This window comes from Pelodiscus sinensis, chromosome 14 (assembly GCF_052426305.1).
Source record: "Pelodiscus sinensis isolate ZL-2025 chromosome 14, ASM5242630v1, whole genome shotgun sequence".
NCBI lineage: Eukaryota > Metazoa > Chordata > Testudines > Trionychidae > Pelodiscus > Pelodiscus sinensis.
This window is the reverse complement of record NC_143065.1, coordinates 45,607,216-45,622,301: the sequence shown is the minus strand read 5'-3', so window position 1 is coordinate 45,622,301 and position 15,086 is coordinate 45,607,216. Positions and strand designations below refer to the sequence as shown.

General features: G+C 45.1%; 1 protein-coding gene across 2 annotated transcripts in view; it reads left to right on the top strand.

Moving 5' to 3' along the window:
• The window catches only part of EIF3J (eukaryotic translation initiation factor 3 subunit J), a 45,465-nt gene that overhangs the window by 167 nt on the left and 30,212 nt on the right, over positions 1-15,086 (top strand). For both annotated transcript variants that reach the window (XM_075896799.2, XM_075896798.2), the window contains exons 2-6: positions 100-206; positions 9,408-9,477; positions 9,725-9,816; positions 10,389-10,503; positions 13,628-13,786. In XM_075896799.2, coding sequence (XP_075752914.2) covers positions 100-206; positions 9,408-9,477; positions 9,725-9,816; positions 10,389-10,503; positions 13,628-13,786 — 543 coding nt within the window. The remainder of the gene's footprint in view (positions 1-99; positions 207-9,407; positions 9,478-9,724; positions 9,817-10,388; positions 10,504-13,627; positions 13,787-15,086) is intronic.

The window sequence follows — 15,086 nt, the reverse complement described above, 5'->3', positions numbered from 1 at the left end:
TGGCCGCGCTCGCGGCCCCGGCCCCCCCGTATCCCCCCCCCGCCCGGCCTGACGCGCGCTCTCTCTCTCTCTCTCTCTCTCTCTCTCTCTCCCCCACAGACGCGGACTCCTTCGAGGCGGCGGAGCCGGTGGCCAAGCGGCTGGTGCCGACGCCGGGGGCCGCGGGCGACCGCTGGGCCGGGGAGGATGAGGAGGACGATGTGAAGGTGGGGCCCGGGGCCGCGTGTGCGGAATAAACGTACCGCGTGCGCCGAGGCGCGTGCCAAGGGGCACCACCGGCGGGGCAGGCCGAGCGCCCCCGCCCACCCGCGAGTCTCCATCTTAACGAGGCGGTGGGAGTCTCCTCCCGCTGAGCGAGACTCGCCGGCGAGCTCGTGGCCTGGGCGCGGGCCCGGCGGGGGGGCCCGGGCGGTGCTGGGGCCGGTTCCGCGTCACCTGAAGCCTTTTAAAATGCTCTAGTCCAATCCGCAGTGGCGCCTGAGCTGGGACTTACTCGAGTTCAGTCGGTGCCATGTCACGTGCTCTGAACCCCGCCTGCATGGGCACTGCCTGGCCAGCGCTAGAAAGGTCCAGTGAGCCGGGACTAGACACGTCTCTGAATGGGCCGCTTCCCCCGGCCGAGAACTGCGCTTGGTCCAAGGTTTCTCAGTTCAGTGACTATGGTTACCCGCCTGTAACTTCCTTCCCACTGGCCCGTCTGTCTCCTTTCCAGAGCAAAGCCCCTGTCCGTTAAAAGATGTCTACAATCCCAGTAAATAGAGCACTCTGTGTGTGTTGCCCATTTACCACATTTAAGTTGCTGGCAGGCCTCTCTACTAAACTTCCCTGGGATCTGCCGGCATTCAACTTTTGGACTCTCCTCTGGAGATTGTCTGTATCACCTGCCCCCTTACAGGTTCTTACCTGATGCAGCAACTGGGGAAGAGGTGTGCACTGAGGGAAGTTTGAGTGGTTGAACTTTTTCCAAATAGCCCCGTCTTGGCATTCCTTATCTCCCACAGGGCAGAAACGTGTCTTTACTTTAGTGGTGTCTCTTGTAAACCTAGGCAGTCCTTCATTGTTTCTTTTAGTATTAGCTAGTGCTCAGAGGGTTAAAATGGTACCAATCTATTAGGTGTGTCTACACTTGCACCCTCTTTTGAGCGAGGGATGCAAATGTAGACATTCAAAATTATAAATGAAGCCAGGATTTAAGTATTCGCGGATTGGTGCTATTTCGAAATAAAAAACTCTGTTTAGATGTGGTTATTTCAGGAGAAAACCCTTCTCTCAAAATAACCCTTACTCCTCAAAAAATGAGTAAGGGTTATTTTGAGGGAAGGGTTTTCTGTCGAAATAAACTCCCTCCCCTTTTTCTCCCTGCAAAATAGCACTATTGCGAAATAGAGCCATAGTGCGATTATGCAAATGAAGCATGGGATATTTAAATCCTTACTGCAGTTGCAATTTTGGGTGTCTACATTTGCATTCCTCTCCCGAGAGAGAGGAATAAAGTGTAGACATACCCTTAGAGAATCATGGAGCTGGTTTGCTGTCTTTCACGTTCGAGTTTGAACTAAATGTTCAACTTTAAACCTAGTCTGTTTAACAGAAGCATGTTGATTGCCTAAATGCTATGCAGCATAATTCCCTTAACAAGAAAGACAAGTTGTGAGGGATACCCCAAAAATTCTAGGTCTTAGACCTTGGGCATATATCAGCAACTGGCAATGACTACTGTACTAGGAAAGTTAAATATCAGTTAATCAAATAGTTGAGTAATCTCAAAAATTCTTATCGGTTAGTCCACTATTCTGTAGTCCTTGGGGGCAGGACCGGCAGCCAGTGTGCTCCAGCCCCACTCCTGAAGAGCCCCCTGTCACTTCGCGTTGCTACCTGTATCAGAGGCAGCAGCACAGGGTGCCAGGCAGGAGCTGATCCACGAGGGGAGGCAGTTTAAAAACCAGCTCATCTCGCAGACAGCTGTTGCCCTCTGCTGCTACCTTTGATAAAGAAGCAGCAGGATAGGATGGCAGCAGCCCCTGTCTGAGGGGGGTCTGAGCTCCTGGACCTGAACCAGGCTGCCTTCCTGCCTGCCTGGCTCCTAATACACTTTAAATGCAGAGCCGCAGCAGGGGTAGGTCCCAGACCCATTTCAAGCCAGAACAGCCAGCCTGCTGGCCAGCCTGCAAAAACATTTACTGGCAAGTCGGGGGGCAAGGGGTGCGGTGCGTTTAGTCTTCAGCAGTGTGTCCCAATTTTATTTGGCCATGGAACCCTTTTAAACTCAGAAGAATTTCAAGGAACCCCTTCAGCTGGGGGGAAGATTTGTCAAGGGGGGGGGCCCACCAGGAAAAATGTGTCGAGCACAAAATAAAAGGCGGGCGGGGGCAGAATGGACCAGGGAGACTTGCAGGCTTTGGGAACCCAGAGTGGCAGCGGGGGAGAGGAGGTGTCTGAAAGCCGGCGGGAAACCAGAGAAGCATCCAGCATCTTTGTGTGCCGATACCTCTCTGTCTCTTTGGGGGGGGGGAGGGAGAGAAGTAATGAAGTTCTCGCGGAACCCTTACTTTTGCTTCCCAGAACCCCAGGGTTCCGCGGAAACACTGGTCTATAGCATTAACCTATAAGCTTTTGCTAATTGGTTAATTGACGACACTATTACATCCCTATTCTATAAGGTGCCACAGGACTCCTCGCCGCTTATCCCTATTCCATACAACTATATCTAACAGACATCAGAATGACGAGAGGGTATATACTATCTCTGGAATCTAAGATCTTCAAAGGGGTCTTTGGTTTTGTAAAAATATTTTTAAAATGGGTAAATGTAGTGTTCTAAAGTTAGACATTGAATCATGTTTTTGTTTCAAATCAGGACACTGAGAGATTGGCACCATCCTTAGTACTGATCACTAGATAACTGAAAAAGGTTCATAGTTAAGTATTTGTTCTGATCCCAGTAGGAAAGCAGTTCGGAACTGATGAGTCATTGATTCTTGCTGATTGAAGACTCTGGCCGTGGTTGTTCATACTGCACCAAGCTAGTGCGATCTCTGATAACTAGGGATGTGAAAGCTCCCTACTGTGGGTAGGGAGATGCTCCAGCCCTGCAGGGCCCGCTGCAAGCAGGGGCCTTTCTGGGCATCCAGAGCAGCCCCTGGCTGTGGCAACAATGCATGGTGCTCCAGCCTGCCTTAATTGGTTAACCGATGAAACATGAAGTAAATGTCACATTTAACTAGTTATATGGGATTTCACATCCCTAGTGCTAACTCTTTGTGCATGCATTGTATTTTAGAGCACGAGTGAGGATGGGGGGCTTGGGATGGCGCTGTTCTATGTAGTATAAAGCTAAATAGATACATTACTTGTGTGATGAAGACTTTTGAGAACATAAGAACGCCATACTACATCAGATCAGTGGTCTGTCTAGCCCAGTTTCCTATCTTCTGACAGTGGCAGTGCCAGGTTCTTCAGAGGGAGTGAACAGAACATGTAATCATCAAGTGATCCATTTCTTGTTGTGCGTTCAAAGGGCACATCTACACAGCAGGGCTAAACTCAAAACAAGCTACGTAGCTTCAGCTATGCTAATTTTGTAGTTAAAGTTGAAATAGTTTCTTTCGACTTGGCACTGTTTACACAAGTTATTTTGAGTTAGTGCGCTTTTCCCTTGACTTCCCTTACTACTTGTACAATGAGGGTTATAGGAGTCGGAGTAAGAAGTTCTCCAGCTTGGAATTATTTTGAAATAACTGCTTATGTGCCTTGGGCTAATGGAGCATAAAGGGGTGGGGAAGTGTGGCCAGATGTCAGAGTCCCTCTTACCACCCAAGATGCTTGCTGAGACCAATTAAGACTGAACGGTGGAAGGATCGGGCCCAGGCTAGAAGGCTGCTCATCTTGTGAAAGAGATGATCAAAACACCTGTTTAGGGTAAGAATGTGCCTGTAACACGTTTTTTGGTGTGTTAGGGTTAGGTGGCATATTTTGTTTGTTTTGGCTTAGTAACTTATTTTGGTCTGACTGTTTTCACTTGCAAACATTTAAATCCTACATTTTATACTTGATAAAAACATGTATCGTCAAGCCCTGTGTAAATAATTGTTATGGGGGTAGGGGGTACAGAAACCACTGTGCATATCTCTCATTGATAAAGCGGGAGAACATACTAGCTTCCTCTGTGTGATCTTTTATACAGAGTAAGATGGATTTATTGGGGGTTTTGGTCCCTTTTGTAGGTTGTGTTCCTGGGTGCTGAACTGAGCTGGTTCAGTGTCTTTGCTCCTCTGTAGGTCAGTAATCCCCACTCTGTGCTTTCTCAGAGGAAGACCAGAGGACCTGCCCCAGTAGGACAGGGTGATTGGGAGTCCATTGAGCTTGTCACACCTGGTACTTGGCTCATCAGATCAGTTACACACAGGTTGTCTGTCTCATGCTGGCGGTTGAAGTGAGGTATTGATGTTCAGTTCCATAGTTGTCAGGGCGCTAAATTAACACTAATTTAGCAATAAGAATGTGAACCTTAAATTTTACAATTGCTAGGCTTTCCTTCAAGCTAACTGACCTATGGTTAGCCATGACATTGGCCCCTGGCAAAATTATGGAAAGGTTGATGCAGGAGGAAGCAGTAAGGCAGCGTCTACTTTGCAGGTTTGAGTGACAGCTGAGCTAGTAGCAGTGTGAAGGTTGATGCTCAGGTGGTAGTTTGGGCTCTTCAGCCGGCTTGACTCCGAGTCTGAGCTTGGGTGACTAGTCCACGTCTCAGCTGGATCTTCAACATACATGCTGCTATTTTCAGCTCACACTAGGTCTGACCAAAGGTCCATCTAGCCCTGGTCCTGTCTTCCAACAGTGGCCAATGCCAGGGGCCCCAGAGGGAAAGAACAGAACAGGCCAAGTGATCCATCCTGTATTACCCATTCCCAACTTTAGGCAGATAGAGGCGAAGGACACCATCCCAGCTAATATCTGTTGATGGACCTGTCCTCCATGAATTTATCTAGCTCTTTTTTTTGAGCCCTGTTATAGTCTTGGCCTTCACAACACCCTCTGGCAAAGCGTCCCTCAAGTTGACTGCATTGTGTGAGGAAATACTTCCTTTTGATTTCAACCCACTGCCTCTTAAAGGGATGAAATGCATTTAAACTGTTCATAAAATAATTGTAAATGAGCATCCCCATCCAGTGGGGCTGTTCTGAGCAGAGTCCTGGCCCCATCTATTTAATATTTTATGATCTGGAAGAAAGTATAAAACTCCTGCTGGAAAAGTGTGTAGCTGACACAATTTAGTGAAGTACTAATACTGACAGGTTAGTTCTATAGAGCGATTTGTCTCTTGGTAAGCCGGGTTTACTTGAACAACATGCAGTTTAATGCATGAATCACGTCCCTAGGAATAGTATCTTGGTCACAATTATAAAATGGGAAACTGTATTTTGGAAAGCAGTGACTTTGAAAGAATCTGTGTAATGAGTGCACTGGCTAAGAGCTAATGTGATCTTTTGTAGGGATGTAAAATCCTTTTTTAATTAGTTAACTGGTTAAACTTTGTTTAACCAGTTAATTGATTAAAGGGGGCTGGGCACCTCCCTCACCTCTCCTCTGCAATTGGTTAACCATAACTGGTAAGCCTCACCCATTAACCATTCACATCTCTATTTTTTTGATGTATAAGCAGGTGAACACAGATTAGAGAGCGGGAGGTATTTATATGACTCTGGACAGGTTTAGTGTGACTATTAGTGGAGATTGATATTCTTAATTCTCACCAAAAAGCCATGTTTTCCCAGTCTCAAATCTTTCATTTGGTCTTCCTGAACCCTTTCCAATTTTTTCCAATGTAATTTTTCAATCTACTCAATTTCTCCAAGAGAAGGTTAGGAGGTGACTTAATTATAGAGAAGAGATTTGAAAGCAAACATCTTTCATTTCACATGGAGAAAGGCCTAACAAAATCCAGTTGTTGGAAGTTGAAGCTGAACAAATTCAGACCAGGCAAAGTGCAGATTTTTCAGGATAATCTACCATTGGAGCATTTACCGAGGGACATGGTGGGGTCTCCATCGTTTCGACTCCTTGCATTAGGGGAGAGCAGTGGTCATCAAGCAGTCGATTGGGATCTACTGGTAGATCTTGGCGCCTCTGACAGGGGATCCTGACTGGTTTGGTCCTTTGCCTTGGAGTGGACCCCCACCCCAGGAGCCTCCTGCTTCTTGTGAAAGGCAGGAGAGAGTGAGGAGGGTGCTGATGTCAAGGTGCCCCTTCCCACTCTGTATCCTTTCTCCACAGAGCAGAGGGGTCACAGCAGGACTTGGGATGGAGTTTGCTGGTGGTGCAGGGTCAGGACAGGAGTGAGTCTCTCTTAGCTCCACTGCACCACCACTCAAGAGCCACCTGAGGTAACCAGTGTTCAGCTGGAGCCCACATCCCAAACTCCCTCCTGCATCCTAAGCCCCTACCCTAGCCCCAAGCCTGCACTTAGAACCCCATCTACGTCTCAACTGCCTGCCCCAAACCCCTCTCACACTCCAAATCCCATTAACCCAAGACCAGAACCTGCACCCCAACCCTCTGTCCCAGCCTGATGAAAGTGAGAGAGGATGGGGGAGGGAGGGAATAGGGTCAGGGCCTTAGAGAAGGGGCACAAAGGAGGTGGGACAAGGGTATTTGGGTATGAGGTAGATCTTGGATTGCTCTCATGCTTAAAAAGGTTGGAGACCATTGGGATAGAGTGATCTTCTAAGAGAGAAGCTGTAACAGCTCAACCAGAAGCTATGGGCTTGATGCTGAAATTACTGGGCAAAATTGTTTTGTGGTTTGCAGGAGGTCATTGTGACATGTCAGGGCTGGAGATGTAAGGAGATCAAAGAGCTATTGACTGTATAGACAGGCAACAATTTGGGGGACAATTAGTGTTAGGTGGGGTTCCAGGGAGTGGCTAATGCAAATTATGCAACTCCGGTTATGTGTAACACCAGTCCATTGACCAATGATTCACTAGACTGCAGATCAAAGGCCTGAGCTGTATAAAGAAATATTTTAACTGTCCAGTCAGCGACTGGTTCCTGATGCCAAAAACTTATGTGAATGTGGAACCAAGCTAAGTTGTGGAATTTGAGAGACTTACGCTGCAGAGCCCCATGGTGGGGTGGCAGTGACTCTGCTACATTTTTAGTATGAATGTAGATTTCCCCCCTCACTAAACCACCTGTAATGCTTTTGATCCAAGAATAATTGCAGTTGTGGTGGCTAGCTTGCGTGTTGGATACAGTGTCATAGGCCCTGGCGAAAGCATTAACAGGTACTGGACCCTGGGCAGGCCTGCTGGAAAATTGCAATGAGGGGCAGAGGGACTTTAAGCCTAAATCCCTAGTCTGAAAGGAGAGAGAGAGAGACAGGTCTCTGTCATGAAAGTGGTGATGGCTGAGAAGCCTAAAATCTAAGTGGGTGCACTCAAGAAAGACCAAGAAGGGGATCAAAGGTGCAGTTAACTCTAGAACTGGCAGATTAATTTATCATAATTGTTCCTTCTATCTTAAATCTGAGGCTCTTCCTACACTTGCGCTTGATCCACAAAACTTTTGTTGTTTACACTTGCTTAACACCCCTCCCATAAATGACAGAGTTTTGCTGTGGCAAGTGCAAGTGTGAACACTCCTTTGTTCTCTCAAAAGGGAGCGGAAGTATCTTGTCAGCAAAAATGACAACAAATAGTGTTCACACACGCTGACTTCTAGTGACAAGGGCTGTGTCAACACAGCCTTGTTGCAAAACACTGCATAGCTGGACATCCTGTGAATTGAACAGTGCTTCTGTCACATGTATCGATAGTCTGTTGTGCCTCTTGTTCCTGAAGTGGTAACCTGTAGTGGCAGCATTTGAGATTGTTAAATGCTGATGGGTACTAAGCGGCTTACATTCCGATTTAATCACCAAATAACACTGCTGCTGCTACTAGGGATGTGAACGATGAGTTGCTTCTCCCGCGCTTCCTCTATGAGAGAGAGGCAGGAAGGGTGGTGGGGGGGAATGAAAGGGTGGGTTCAAAGTGGCAGCGCTGCATGGAACCTGGGGCCAGAGCCTGGGCTCCACATGGCACTGCCTCTTTGAAATGCTGCGTGCAGCCCGGGGTCCCCAGCTGGCCCTGGGCTGCGCATGGCATTTCAAAGTGGCGGCGCTGCATGGAGCCTGGGGTCAGCTGGGAACTCCCCTGATAACCCTGGGATCCACATGGCGCTGCCGCTTTGAAACACGGCGGGGAGCACTGGGCCAGCGGGGGACTGCCGAGTCCCCCACTGGCCCTGTGTTCCCCGCAGCACTTTTGCCTTTCAAGTGTAGCACCAGCCCTGGGGCTGCTTATCGACTAATCAAATAGTCGATGCAAATTGCATCGATTATTTAATTAGTCAAATAATTGAAATTTTATATCCCTAACTGCTATCAGAGCTTTCGGCCCTGATTTTAATTTGACGCAGCGTTCTCTGTTTTCATCTTAGCTTGGTTTGTTTCTGGCGATGGATATGCCATAGAGAAAAATCAGATCATTCTAATGTTATCAGATAATGTCTCTCATCAATTATTGTCTTAATACTGAATTTTTTACCCTGTAAATTGTGAGAGTTTTTTGTCTTGCTTCCGGAACTGTGTTGAGCATGAGTTTTGCCTTTACCATGATAGACTCTCAGGCTTTGTCTATACTAACCCCCTCCGTCAACCTAATATATGTGACTTCAGCTGTGCAAATAGTATATGTGACTTCAGCTGTGCAAATAGTATAGCTGTGCAAATAGCATAGCTGAAGTCACCGTACTTACCACAGCATCTTGTGTGTGGTAAGGTCGGCGGGGACTGCTCTCCTGTTGACACTGGCTACTCTTCTCATCCTAGTGGAGTACTGGTGTCCATGGGAGAGTGTTCAGAGATCGATTTATGGCATCTGCTTAATTGTGAGGTCGATCAATCGCTGCAAACTCAATCCCCAGCATAGTAGAGACAAGCCCTCAGTCTATGAATCTGCTGGGGATGTGAAAGTGTAACCATGTACGCCGTTACCCGGTGAGCCTGAGCACATCTGTTAACATGCATGGTTCCACGCAGGCTTCCGGTAAGCACAGGGAGCCAGCAATTTTCAGCAGTTACACAAATACTTAAACACATTTTAACATCCCTAGTCTCTACACTGCACACTTTATAGTGGCGTGGCTGCGTAAGGAGAGTAGTGTGGCCACTCTTTCTCAATTGAGAACAGCTCCTGCCAAGACAGTGCTATCCACGCTCACATTTTTCATCTTCAAAATATTGTCATTCAGCAAAAAGTTTTAATGACTAAAGTTCAGTGTAGATATTCTTTCCGCACAGATACTGTTAGTGGTTCAAAAGTAAAGTAAAAATACTGATAACTCATACTATTTCCTGTTTGGTAGGATAACTGGGATGATGAGGAGGAGGAGAAGGAGGAGGAGGAAGAAGAAAAAGAGACTGAGATAAAAGCAGGTGAGGACTGTGGGAAGAGCACACTTCATTGTATATAGAACCAAGAAAACCATTTGATTCTGTGTTCCAAGTTTACAAACAGTAATTTTTGGACACAACAGACTGTGTGTGTTGGTGACAATGCATGTTTACAGTAGTTACTTCTGGTCTCCGAATAGGATCGTAGCTGTAGCTGCTTTTCCCTCCACATCATGACAATGTTCTTTATGCACTAGATTTCTTAAAGACTTTGTCCGCTCTTTTACAGAATCAAAAGTTTCAGAGAAGAAGAAAATAGCAGAAAAAATAAAAGAGAGAGAAAAGCAGCAGAAGAAAAAGCAAGAGGAGATTAAAAAAAGAGTAAGACTTCACTGCCAGGATTTCAGTTTTCGATGGGAGGAATGAGATCTGCTTACTACTTTTTTTAGACTACAAAAAAAGTAGTGTCAGAATTAAAGGCCTGATGTGTATGATTTGCCCCTATAGTGAGTTATCCTCCTATTCTTCTGGGGAAGAATGTTCCTGATAGTCTGCAGAAGAACTCATATTTCATCCTTTTTCTAAGTGTGTACATTGAGGTTCTAATACTCACCACTTAGTGAAATTACTTTTGTTGAGGATTTGGTATTTTTCTGCCTACATGTAGCATGCTTGTGGGTATCAGTATTTCAACTTGGAATGTTTAAACACAAGTGTTGGGCTTGCTGGTAAGAACAGAAAGCTTGTGCTTTGGGGGTAACTAATTCAAATAGAAGCATACTATTGCGATAGCTTGATGAAATAACCACTCTTCTTGCAACCGCTCCATTCGTGGGCAAGAAATGTTATTCACTTGCCACCAATGTAAACTGACTTTGTAGAGACTTGAGTAAATTACTGATGCATGAAGGGCAACAATGACCAAAACCAATCAATCTACTTTGTCTTTTTAGTTAGAGGCACCAGAGGAGTCTAAAGAACTTACACCAGAAGAACAGGCAGCAGACAAACTACGGCTAAAAAAATTACAAGAGGAGTCAGATCTTGAATTAGCAAAAGAAACATTTGGTGAGTGTGGACACAGCTAATGTAAGCAAGTAGTTGGTGGTGTCACATTATAAGAAGTAATGCGGAAAGTTAACTACAATCATTCTAAAACTAGCTTTCACGTAGAGAGGAATATAGATGTAGAACTGCTGTGCTATTTCTCTTAACTGTTATAAAAATCAGGCTGAAACTTCACATCCAGCTAATGCTAATCCATAACCATTTCTCTCTCTCTTTTTTTTTTTTTTTTTTTAAGCCAAGCACTTCAGCGCTCGCGCTCGCTCGCTCTCTCTCTCTCGCTCTCTCTCTCTCGCGCTCTCTCTCTCGCGCTCTCTCTCTCTCTCACAAAATTTTTTTAATACTGTGACACTTGTACGTAAGACTTGATGCCTTTGGTATTGAAAACCTTTAAGACATGGTATGTTTGGTAAAAAATCCTATAACACACATAAATATCAGTTAGCTTCTGTTAATTTGGATTCTAGTGTTACCAGTGGATGTGAGTTATGCTGATATAGACCAGAAGTTTGTGATCAAACCATGTGTCTCTTTGTATCTGGAAACATACATCATAATGACTCTCTAATTTCAATCACTCCACAACATCTTTAGAAACTAAACTTGTCTTTTTTACAGTTTTGTAGTGTCTGCTTGTAGAAAGCTAGTTAGGGGTGACAAAGTAAGCAGTTTTTCAGTAAGTGTGCTATGACATTCTTGTATTTTTCTGCCTGACTCTGTAAATGAGGTGAAACTTAGATATACACAAGACAAATCAGATGGCTGAAAGAGGTACAGAGATCTGGGAATGGGAGAGCCACTGAATTAAGTGTGGAAAAAGCAGTAAAGTTGGTGAAAGAGTTCTTGGCTTCTAAGAACAGTTGCGAGAATGGTACATTTAACTTGGTTGGGGATCTCACTATTGTCTTGTCAATTCTGTCAGGAAAGGACAAAATACTGATAAACTCCCCTACAAACAGGAATTGATTTAAAATCAAGGGAGTTTAAAGTGAGGCTTTCCATTTGGTGACTCTAATCTATTTTAATCAACTTTTTCCACTTGTATTTGTTTTCTAAAGCCAGGCGTGTTCTCATTTGTTAATATACCGTTAAAACATATTGATTCACAACTAAATGGAGCTTTCACAATAAATTTGGTATATCTTTATGCTACTTAGGAGAGCATATGTTTATCTAAGCTATCATATTTAATACTTTCAAATTCTTATTAATCATAAATTTTTAGTACGGGATAAAATCGTGACGGATGTATTGATTATTTGACAAATTAACTTTTTGCTCATGTTTTGCATCAAGCTGCATTAGGATGGTGACTGAAATTTAATTGATCACCCTACAATATAAAACTAACTTTATTAACTCTAACAAGGCCTCAGTATAAATATGGCACAAGAGGTCATAAACCACAAAGTTTGACCTTAAGAGATTAGATATTTTCCCACTGATTCTTTTTATATAGAAAAGCAGCCTTTAACTTAACTGTTTCTGATAGAAGTTCATGGATTTCAGCATATTTATTTATTTATTTATTTATATTTGTGAAATTATAAATTTGGGCCTTAAAGTAGTTTATAAATTCAGATTAGATTTGAACAGGTTTATTTAAAAAAATATAATTCAAATAACTAAAGCAATTTTTTCATCCTTCTTACCAATTGAATTATGTATTGGGTTTAACGTGGCTTTTTTTTGGTAAGAAAAATGGTGCTGATCCTCCAGGGGAAAGTTGTTGAGCAAAAAAATAAAGTTGCACTGGGGACCAAAATGTGGTCGCAGCCCCTTTAATACCCGTGTATCCTGAGCGGGCTTCTGCTGGGAGCCAAGCTTCCCCAGGAAAAATAAATGCCAATAGGTGCTGGTACGCCTGAGGGGAATGCCATTCATTTACGGTATGTTGGGAAAATAGGGGTGTACTGTCACAAAAAAAGCACTGCCAGGACCAAAACTGACCCCTCCTTCAGAGCCAGGCATCCTCAGCACCCCCCCATTCCAATGCTCTCACCCGTCCCCCAGAGCCAGGCACCCCCAGCTTCCCCCCCCCCCCAATTCCCCTCCTGCAGAGCCAGGCGCTGGAGGGACGGGTAAGGTCATCCTGCTGGCTTCCTCGGCTCAGTGTGTACAGGGAGGCAGCACATGGCCCAACTCCTGGCTCTCTGCGTCATGTGGGCCTGTGATCCGGTCCCACCCCAACTAGCATTGGGCCCAGGGGTAACTATCTCTCTCTCCCCCCCCCCCCCCCCCCCCCGCTACGCCTCTAGTGTTCATTGAGATCCCCAGCCCAGCTGAGCTGTCCACTGCTTTTCTGCCCCCCCCCCTCCTCCCGCCCCCAGCCCAGCTGAGCCATGCACCATTTTTCCACTGGCACAGTCCAGCTGAGCCATGTGCTACTTTTCCGCCCCAGCAGTGGAGCCGCATTCTGCTGTTCAGCCCACCCTGCTGGCCCAGCTAAGCCGTGCACCCCAGCCGTGTCTGGGGGAAGTGACACCGCGCGAGTGCTCCAAGGGCCAGGGGCTGTGCTGGGGGAAGCAGCACAGCACGAGTGCTCACTAGAAGGTGCTGGTAGCCGTACTGGTGTGTACCATCACAAAAAGAGCTCTGGGGGTTAATATACACTTCATGTTTCCTGGGACTGCTTTCATTGTTGTTTTTGTCAGTGATTTTCTCCAAAAATAATCGGGTCTGCTTTGGTTTGGACAAATCACAACCCTAAAGGCCAGTTTAAAAGATCCCAATTAAACCTAGCACTTAAGCCTGATGCCTAGAATTTGTCAGGAGACAATACTCTCCCTGGTAGTATTCCCGAGAATAGATGGTTCAGTAAAACTCATGGGCTACGTAGCCTTTCACTTCAATCACTGTGTCAAATGCAGCATATTGTTAGTAACTGAAGTTTTGGCCTCTGCCATGTAAGAGCTGCTTAATCTGAACTGAGCTGTCAGATTCAGTTCAAGTCTTGGTATCACTGGCTGCCTTGATCATTTCACCCCATGTGAGGAACTGAAGGGAAGTAGAGAGAAGCTACCTGATCTGTGGCTACGGGGCTTTTGTAGCGAGGTCAGTCTGACTCCCACACAAACGACAATTAAATGCACCAGTGTTTTTCCTGAGACTGTGTTTTTCTTTTCAGGTGTAAATAATACTTGTGGAATAGATGCCATGAATCCATTGTCAAAAGACGACTTTACAGAATTTGGCAAATTATTAAAAGAAAAAATTACACAGTATGAAAAATCTCTACATTATGCCAGTTTTTTGGAAGCATTAGTTCGAGACGTATGTATTTCATGTAAGTCTTTACTTCATGTGTCAGATTTCCTAGCGCATTCCGTAGAGGGCAAAAGTAGCAAGCATATTAATCAAATAAATCTGAGTTGAAATTTATGCAGTCCTACATTAAATGATGCATGATACCCCTCCTGGAGATGTTTTTGACTAGTACCTTACTGGGAATCACTACCTGCATGCTCTTCATCTTTTAATGCAGGTGGTGTTTCCTCTACATGACTGATCTTCACTGCATGGTGCTGTCAGGTCAGGATAGCTCACTTAAACATACAGACAAACTTTGTATGATCTAAATCTTGCACAACCCAGCAGAATCTCTGCTCAAGAAGAGGAAAAGGCTCCCCAATTTATGTAATTCTAAATAGCTCAGTAGGGGAATGAGATACAAAATTGAGTTCATGCAACACTGGGAGATTAAAAGTGCTTTAAGTGTTTAATTACAAAAGAGAACTTACCTGTTGAAATGAAACTGCAGTTGACTTGTTTTCACTGCTTTGGCTGGCTGAGGTATTTGGTGCATAATTTTGTTTTGAGGTTTTCCTTTTTCCTGTGCTTGTATGCTAAGTCCTTTAGCATAGTGGCAATTTGATATTGTGGCTGGTGCCACATAAATACATTGTGGATGGTTGGCCTAATGATATTGAACTGTTAGACTGGAGTCCAAATCCTCTAACATGGACTGTCAAATTGCATTCAATGCATGTAACATCCCCCTCCTCCAGAAGCCTTCACAACACACATTTTAGGCAAAGCATTTAAGTTTTAGGCACAAATAGTTGACCATATTACAAATCTAGCAGCTTATCATAGAGTTTTAGGGCCAGAAGAGGCCACCACACAACTTTTAGTCTGACCTTCTGTTTGTAATGGGGCACCAGAACCTAAAAGCTGTACTGAAAAACCAAAATTAGACCAGCTTTAAAAATTAGACTAGGAGACTAATGTGCCACAGAAAATAAATAGGTGGTGCAGTTGCACTAGGGGGTGAGGTCCCCACAATGGAAGAAAAATGATTGGGATATACCCAGATGATCCTGGGAAGTGACCAGACCTCCAGGTCACTGCCAGTCTGACCTGGAGGAAAATTCTTTTCTGACTGCATATGAGCAAGACCGTGAACATGTGAGCAAGAGCCAGCTAGTCACGTGAGCGAGAATTCTTAGTGCCAGCTGAGACATGGCTGCATTTGCCCACTGTCCCATCCTTAGCCATGGCTATTCCTGATGATCCAGAGGAAGATTTAAAAAGTGTGTGGGGGGGGTGATGACCAGTTGCTGACCCATGCTGGAGGTGGGCTGAAA